The sequence below is a fragment of the Gorilla gorilla genome, chromosome 17 (assembly GCF_029281585.2).
Source record: "Gorilla gorilla gorilla isolate KB3781 chromosome 17, NHGRI_mGorGor1-v2.1_pri, whole genome shotgun sequence".
NCBI lineage: Eukaryota > Metazoa > Chordata > Mammalia > Primates > Hominidae > Gorilla > Gorilla gorilla.
This window is the reverse complement of record NC_073241.2, coordinates 75,886,849-75,895,625: the sequence shown is the minus strand read 5'-3', so window position 1 is coordinate 75,895,625 and position 8,777 is coordinate 75,886,849. Positions and strand designations below refer to the sequence as shown.

The 8,777-nt window shown below is 47.6% G+C and overlaps 1 protein-coding gene across 2 annotated transcripts in view; it reads left to right on the top strand.

Annotated features, from left to right (window-relative positions):
- The first annotated feature begins 1,411 nt into the window (after nt 1-1,411).
- LOXHD1 (lipoxygenase homology PLAT domains 1) overlaps nt 1,412-8,777 on the top strand; it is a 183,771-nt gene continuing 176,405 nt past the window's right edge. For both annotated transcript variants that reach the window (XM_004059372.5, XM_055368048.2), the window contains exon 1: nt 1,412-1,687. In XM_004059372.5, coding sequence (XP_004059420.4) covers nt 1,558-1,687 — 130 coding nt within the window. In that variant the 5' untranslated portion in view covers nt 1,412-1,557. The remainder of the gene's footprint in view (nt 1,688-8,777) is intronic.

Below are 8,777 nucleotides of genomic sequence, written 5' to 3'. Positions count from 1 at the left end.
TTTATTATCTTTTCCCTGAATGTGTACTCGTGTAAAATGAGTTTTCTTAGTCCATTCCTAGAGATCCTTAAGGAAAGTCTCTTCCTGAAGAATCCAGGTGTGTAAACCACATATTGCCAGAAGGGGGCGCGCGCCACCCACCATTAAACTTCACTCCTGTTCCTCAGCGGACTTTGAGCTGCTTCAAGGGCGGCCCCTCAGCTGAACAGGGGAAGAGGAGAGGTTGATCTTTCCTGGGTAGGAACGTTCGGAGTTAGAGATGCCTCCCCCTAGTGGAAGATTTGGATGGCTCCAAAGAGCAGGGCAGGACCAAACTGCCCCAGGCTGCCGGGGAGGCCTTTGAGTGCCGACTGCTCCTCAGGCGTCCGCTCCAAATCCTCTCCTCCTCTCTACCTCAAATTCCCCTTTAGAGTCACTATTTTGGCTTAGAGGACAAAATCACACGTGTTGCTTCTAGAGGACTCCTGTTAGCACACCTAAGTTACCTGAGAAGCGATGCAGGGACCCTCAACATGGCTGCACATGAAAGTCACCAGGAGCTTTAAAAACTGGGGCCCAAGCTGCGTCCCAAACCAAGCAAATCAGAATCCTTGGGGGTGGGACCCACGCATTAGCGTTCAACACCTCTCTGGGGGCTTCTGGTGTGCAGCCCGGGCTGTGCGCCCTGGGGTAGGAGCTTGCTGATGCCCTCCCGTGAGTCCAGGTGGTGAGCTGATCGAGTTAGTGAGTTCACCTGGGAGGGCATCGGCTACGATGATGTTTAAACTTTAGTGCATATAAAGCTCACCTGGCAGGGGGAGCGGGGAGAGTTGTCTGGTGCCCTAGCTTTCCTCGTGGCCAGAGGCCACTTCCGGAAGCCCGCAGTCTTGTTGAGATGGAAGCAGAGAGAGAGAACGAGAAGGATCCAGCGAGAACCCCGCCTGCCCCGTAAGACGATCAGAGGTCATGAATAATGGAGAGAAACGGGGGCCTTTGAGTCCTGGGAGCCTGGCTGATTCCGGGGCCCCGCCTTCCTCAGGAGGGTCCCGTGTGGGCTGTAAGGCTTGGGAGATCTCCTGGGTGAGAAGCCCTCACCTGTCCCTGGGGTGGCCTGGAGGGATCCCAGGTGACCCCCTGGCTGTGAGGCCAGGTGGGAAATGGACTTCAAGGGCTCCGTGTCACCTGATTCTCCATAGGGAGGAGAGAGGGCTGGTGGGGAGGGGAGAGAGGAAGGAAGTCAGCCTGCCCTCAGCGCCATGAATAAGTGATGAGGCCCAAAGAGAAGCCCCGGGGCAGGTACAGAGGAGGAGGAGGTGGCTCACCAGAGGGTGGTGGGAGGGGACAGGGACAGGAGGTTCAGAGATAAGGCACTGAGGTTCAGCTCAGGAGCCAGAGAAGGCAGAGGGAACAGCACCTTGGGCACGGGGAAGCCAAGAAAAGGGGGCACTCTGGCCCACCCAGGCCTGAGCTACAGGAGGGCCGTGGGCGCCAGAGCTCAGGGAGGAGGTCTCAGGTTCCCGCAGGTGTGAGGAGGCGGCACAGTGAGCCTGCGAGCGCTGGGAGAAGGCAGCCGACAGAATGATGCCCCAGAAGAAAAGGCGGAGGAAGAAGGACATCGACTTCCTGGCCCTGTACGAAGCAGAGCTGCTGAACTACGCCTCGGAGGACGACGAGGGGGAGCTGGAACACGAGTACTACAAGGCCAGAGGTGCGGGGTCCCAGCCTGGTGGGGGCGGGTGGTGCAGCTGGCTGCGGTGGGCAGGGGTCTGTTCCTGGCTATGGGGAGTCATTCTAAGATTTCGGAGCAAGCCCTTTCTCACTGATTATCCCATGTGTCTGTTCCATATCCCCTCGGAGTAAGAAGGCAGGCATTATGCAAGGATGGTGGGGTCCCTGTTGTACAGACAGGTGGAGCAACTTGCCTTTAGCCCCCGATTCTCAGTGGAACAGAATAGACTAGAGCCACAGTGCCCCCATGGCCCCATGTTCTCCAGCTCCTGAACATCCCCAAAGCCACGTTCCAGTCTGGTCCCCGAGTATGTGGTCTGCATCAGGCAGAGCGCCCTGAACTGCTGGGGTCATGAAAGGATGTCTTGGGGAGGAAGCCTGACAGCTCATCCCATGCCCACCGTGGTTGATGGAGACAGGGAGCCTGGGGCTTTGCAAGGAGATATCCATCCCATATGTCGAAGGCGGCCGGTGCTCTGGACCCCAGGGCCTTGTCCTTCTAGTCTCATCTTTCCCTGGGCCACATGAGACCTGCTTGAAATTGCTCTAACTCCTTGCCAGGTAAACCAAAGAAGTGAACTGTGACCCTAGAGCTGGTTTTGGCTGGCAGAGTTTAAATTGTTTTTTTCCTTTCCAGCGTTTTGAAATCCTTTTTTCTGTGAATGCCAATAGGCTGTGGACGTCCAGTTTACCACAGTCTCCACCACTCCCTGTCATCTCATACTAGGTCTGGTTTACTCATCAGTGCTGCCTGCCTAGTCTCTGAAGCCATTTAAATTCTCAGTGCTGACTCCAAAGTGGCTCACTAGTCCCCGTAAGCACCATAGTCATCCATGCATTCACTCATTCATTCATTCAGCAAGTATTTATTGAATGTGTGCTCTGTGCCTGCCCATGGCCTTGTTTGTCTTCCCCTTTCTCCCTCTTCCTGTCCTCACTTTGAAAGCACAGTTCTGATCCTGTCTCTTCCATGAAGCCCTCCTTGATTCCAGTCCACCATGAGTTCCCTGATTACATCCAATTCATAATTGTTCCATTGTTTCCTGCAAAGCTTGTCCGGCTGTGTCCGGCTTGCAGCCACAGTCACCCTAAACTCCGTGAGGGTGGGGCCTTGCTGTACTTGTCTTTAGTCCTCATGATTCAGCCCCTGCACAGTCCCGGGCTTGGAGGAGGTAGTCTCAGCTGAGGTCAGGAAGGCGGTGGCCCCTTTCCAGGTACAGAATCCTGGGTACCTCTAAGGGTAGAAGCGGGGGCTGTAGTAGGAGGAAGTGGGCCCAGGAAAAAGGAAGCATCCGCCACCTTCTAACAGTACATGTGCCTCAAGCTCTGACCCTCTTGTGAGGGGAGGGGCTGGGAGGTGAGACATCAGGGCAGTATCCCCACCATGCGTGCTTGGCTTCCCAGGTGATTCTCCCCAGCCATGTGACTGTTGGTGAGATCATTCTAGAACCTCTCACAGCCAGCACACTGTTGACTTTTGTTTACTGGCTCTGCATGCCTCAGTGTGGCCATAATGATCGTTCTCCTTTTTATCCTTTCAGAAGCCTTTTTACTAATGTTCTCATGTTTGATCCTTAAGATCCCTGAGCACAGTCAAGGCAGGCAGATCAGTACCACTTCACAAGTTAAAGACTGAGGCCCTGAGACATTAAGTGACTTGAGCAAGGTCACAAACAGGATGGACAACAAGAACCTCAAATATCTTTTTCGAGGCAAGCTCCCCATTTCGTCTCATGATGCTGCCAAATAGGATCATGCACCATGCACCAGGCACTGAGTTAAGCACTTTATTCATGTTGACCAATTTCATCTTCATGATGACACATTGAGGCAGATGTGTTATCCTTTTTTTTCAGATGAGGAATCTGAAGCACAGAGAGGTTAAGTAACTTGCCCAAGATCACACAGCTAGTAAATAGCAGAGTTAGGATTTGAATCCAGCTGGTCTGGCTGGTCCTTGGTCTTGTACTGCCCGATTTTGACTGTGGTAAAAATAGCTGGAGAAGAGCAAGTGGAGGTGGGTGCCACGCTGACATTTCTAAGGGAACCATGGATTCTCCTGTCTGTTGCAGGGTACTGCCTATAAATGTGGATGATGCTAACGGTGGTCACATGCTGAGCTCCAGCTGTACTGTCATTGTCACCCTCTCAGTGCTAGAACAACAGTTCCCCCACTTCCTTTGAACTCTGGGCTCTGGTGTTACGTGGAGAGTCTTGATGAGTGTGATGGGGAGGAAGAAGGAGGCAAGAAAAGCCTAGGTGTTCCTTCTGTCTTCTTAGGCTACCTTCTGGCTACCCTGGGGTTCCCCAATAACCAGAGGGAGGAGAGCAGCTCCCTCAATGCTTTGAGGGCAGGCTGAACCTGGCACATTGCTCTCTCCTAAGACAGGGCCCATGATGGGAAGAATAACTCATTCCAGAACTGGAGAGTAGAAGGGGCCTCAGAGGCCACCCTGCACAGGCTTCCAGCCCCAGAGGCATGTCCTCTCCTGCATCCTAGAGAGGAGTCCCCCAGCATCAGTTGGGATGCAATTTTCCAAGGCAGCTTCCTTGGGGATGTTGTCAATGGAAATGATAGCAATGATTTCTCTCTTAGTCCATTGGTGCTGCTATGCCAGAATACCTGAGACTGGTGATTTATAAAGAACATATTTTTTTTTTTTTCTTCCTCAAAAGTTCTGGAGGCTGAGAAGTCCAAGATCAAGGTGCCAGTATCTGGTGAGAACTTTCTTGCTGTGTTCCCACATGGCAATAGGCAGAAGGACAAGCCCCTTTATAAGGGCACCTAATCCCTTTCACGAGGGGGAAGCTCTCTTGGCCTAATCACCTCTTAAAGGCCCCACCCCTTAATACTATCACAATGGCAACACCTGAATTTTGGAGGGGACACATTCAAACTATAGCAACGGTGATGATGATGATAGTAACTACTTATGAAATGCCTATCTTTTCATGCAACTGTGGAAGAATGTCTATAAGGTAAATTCCCAGAAATGTAACTTCTAGGTCAATGAGTTTTAAGTGTTGAAAGCTATTTTACTTAATCCTTATCACAGTCCTTCAAGGAAGAATTTATTCCTACTTCGGAGATGAGGAAATTGAAGCTTAGTAAACCATTTGGTTGAAATCACATAGCCAATAATGGTAGAACTGGGCTTCAAATCCTGGTCAGTTTTGTTCCATATTTATTCATTGATTGTTTCATTCATTCATATGATCATTCATCCAGATAATTATTTGACTATCTCTCATGTGCTGGGCTGTTGCTAAGAGCAACAGATTGACAATTGTTTGTGCTGACTTGGAAACTTTATTAGTGGGGGTCTTCCCATCTGGAGTTCAACAGAACTCTGTGTCCTCCACAAGGTATCTGTCTTCTACAAGATAGTTCTTCAGTTATTTGAATTGAGTTTTTCTTTAAGTTAAAATTTTAAACTTGAGCAATATTGTATATACAGTACAAAACTTATGAAGGTACGTTTACATATGCACATGCTTGTGCAACCAGTATTCAGATCAGAATATGAAATATTTCCAGCCCCCAGAATGCTCCTTCACACCCCTTCTCAGAGGCAACAGATCTCCCGATTCTGTCATCATAGATTAGTCTTTTTCCTGTTCTTAAACTTTTTTTTTTTTTTGAGATGGAGTCTCGCTCTGTCACCCAGGCTGGAGTGCAGTGGCGTGATCTCGCCTTACTGCAACCTCTGCCTCCCAGGTTCAAGCAATTCTCCTGCCTCAGCCTCCTGAGTAGCTGGAATTACAGGTGTGCGCCACCATGCCTGGCTAATTTTTGTATTTTTAGTAGAGACGGGGTTTCACCACGTTGGTCAGCCTGGTCTTGAACTGACCTCATGACCTGCCTCTCTCGGCCCCCCAAAGTGCTAGGATTACAGGTGTGAGCTACTGCTCCTGGCCTGTTCTTGAACTTTTAAATGGAACCACACAGTGTGCACATTTGTGTGGGTCTAGCTTTTCTTTCAGCGTTATATCTGATTTATCCATGTGTGACACAATATATAGTTTGTTCTTTTTTATTGCTGATTACTATTGCATTTGATACATACACCACTGTCTACTTAGCCATTCCATTGTCAATGAACATCTGGGTTATTTCTGGGGTTTTGTTTTTGTTTTTGTTTTTGGGTTTTTGCTATTACAAGTCAAGCTACTGCAAATCTGGTACACATATTCTGATGAACACATGTACTTGTTTCTCTTAGATTTATGATTGGAAGTGGAATTGCTGGGTCACAAGTGAGCATATGTTTAGTTACCAGTGCTTGGATCAATTTACATGTATGAGAGTGACAATGGCTCCACCTTCTTGCCCATACTTGGTATTGTCAGTCTTCTTATTTTTAGCCATTCTGGTGGGTACATGGCAGTGTCTCATTGTAGTTTTAATTTGCATTTCCCTGATAAATAGGCAGAGAACTTTTCCATATGTCTATTGGCTATGTGGCTATCCTCTTTTGTGGTATGTCTGTTTGAGTCTTTTGTCCATTTTTCAACTTCATTGAGGTATAATTTATTTATAATAAAATGCACCTATTTTAAATGTTCTGTTTGGTGAGTTCTACATTCTTGCATCCACTAGGAAATCAATTCATGGACCATTTAAATTGGCCCTCAAGGGTTCCCTGTGTTCCTTCCCAGTCAGTCCCCCCTACTTCTGACCCCAGGCAACCACATTTCTGCTTCCTGCTACAATAGATTAGATTGGTCTCTTCTAGAGTTTCATATAAATGACATGATAAAGTATGTTGTGTTTTGTGTCTGACTTCTGCATAGAATGCACTTAAGAGTCATCTGTATTGTGCATCAGGAGTTCATTTTGTTTTATTGCTGAGTAGCATTCTGTTGTATGGATATACCACAGTTCATTTATCTATGCCCCTGTTGATGGACGTTTAGGGTGTTTCCAGTTTGGGTCTATTAGGAATAAAGCTGTTATGAACATTTGTGTGCAGGTCTTTGTGGGAACACACTTTCATTTCTCTTGGGTAAAGACTTAAAAGTGGAATTTCTGGGTATTAAGTGTACACTTATCTTCTTAAAAACTTGTTGCCCATTGAAAAAGTAGTGTGGTTCCCTCCTTTACTTATTGATTGATGTGAATTTTTGGTATCTTCTGGCTGTGAGTGCTTTGTTGGATATACGCATTCCAAATACCTTCCCTAGTCTCTGGCTTGCCTTTCTCTCGATGGTCTCAATTTTAATGAAGTCCAGTTTGTCAGTTTTTTTTAATGGTTTGTGTCCATTTAAGAAGTAGCTGTGCATCCCAGAATCAACTATTGACTAGTTTTTCATTCCTCTCCTATGCCTCTCCAATGCTCCTCTCCTTTTCTCCAAACCAAGCATTCTCCGGTGTCTATGTCTTCTCTCATGTGGTGTGGCTCTAGAATTTCCACCAGGCTGGAAATCCTGTGGGCATTTGGTTTGGAAATGCCTTTATGTGCAAGCTGTGTGGGCAACATGTCAGGTCCCAGGTCTGTGCTGAGAGGAGTCAGGAGTGGGCTCCAGGGGTTGATCAGCCTCCCTGTGGTATAGACTATTAAGAATTAAGGCTTTGGTTATCACAAGAGACAAGGAGTTGTGCAAATATATGGCTGCTTTTCTCCCCCTAATGGTGCCTCGATGGGGACCTTCATCAGAACCAAGGAGATCAAAAGGTCCACTCACCCCAAAACACTCCTGATCCTGGTGCCTCACAGGCTTGTACGGACCACATGAGAATGAGAGGTCTCCTGAAGGGCTCCTGGAATATCTGTGGATCATGTGCATGTTAGTTGAGCTACATCTAATCTGCCAAAAGAACAAACTCTTAGCTCTCAAAGTTGAAATAGGCTTTTCCGTATGAACAATAGTTTTAAAACCAGGTTACTATTTGTTGAGTTTCTTCTGTGTGCCAGAGGCTTTCCATACATCATCTCTAATCCCCAGAATGCCCTGCAAACCAGGTAAGATCATTCAGGTGTTACAGAGAGGCTGGCACTTGTCCAGGGTCACCTTGCTCAAAGTGGAGGAGCCAATGGCTGCATCCAGGTCTCTATGGCACTGGAGTCCAGTACTTTCTACCAGCCCACACTGGCTCTGGGTATGCTGAAGTATGAATGATATCTGTAAAGTACCTGCCAAGGTGCCTAGCACACAACACTCCACGTTATTTATGTTTTTCCTTCCTCCTCCGTTCTCCCTCGCACTTTGCCACTTGTGCCGTCTGTGGAATGGGCTCTGCATTGACAGGTTTGAATGACGAATGTCTAACTTCAAAATATCCTCCTAATCAGCTGGGCATCTTTGGGGCCACTCAAATATACTCAGCATCTGGTTGGGGATCTGCTCTGAAAAGACCGGAAGTCGAAATAACTATAGGTTTACCGTGATAATCAGGTACAATCATATATGTAAGCCCTTAGCTCAGGGCATACGGTAAGCAACCACTCAATGTTGTTTATTACTACAATTATTAAGTACTGGTATTAATACAATCCAGTGATGTGGTGGACATAGATCATATGCCCCCAATATTTAAAACACCCTCCCCACATTTTGCTGACTCTCCACATTGTAAATTCCATCTTCCCAACGTGGAATTATTATTTTCTCAGCCTACTTTGGTGCAGACATGTACCTTAGATTTCCAGAACTGGCTGTTCCAGTGCCAGATTTTGACTCAGAAGTGAAAATCTCATAATGGAATGAGCTGGGGACAAGGAATTATTTTGGAGACATGAGTAGCAGAAGGACAGGGAGGTGATGGCGGGCTGTTTTCTGCTCTTGGCAGAGGGGATGTGGCTCTGGGGTGGCTGGTGGCAGCAACCTTCCCCAGGCTAGTTCTGTGCTGTGATTCCAGGAGTTGCTTCTGGAAATGGGTATAGAGCACATGCCTCCAGCCTTTCAAAAACTTCTGCAAGCCTTCTAATATCTCTATTGCATCCTGCTTGCTTCACTTGGCTAGAGTAGATTCTGCTGTCTCTAAGAATCCAGATGCATTCTTGCCTTCTCTCTCCAGGAAGTGGATAGGGCTATAATTGTACTGATGCCCTGAATAAGAAAGGTGTTGA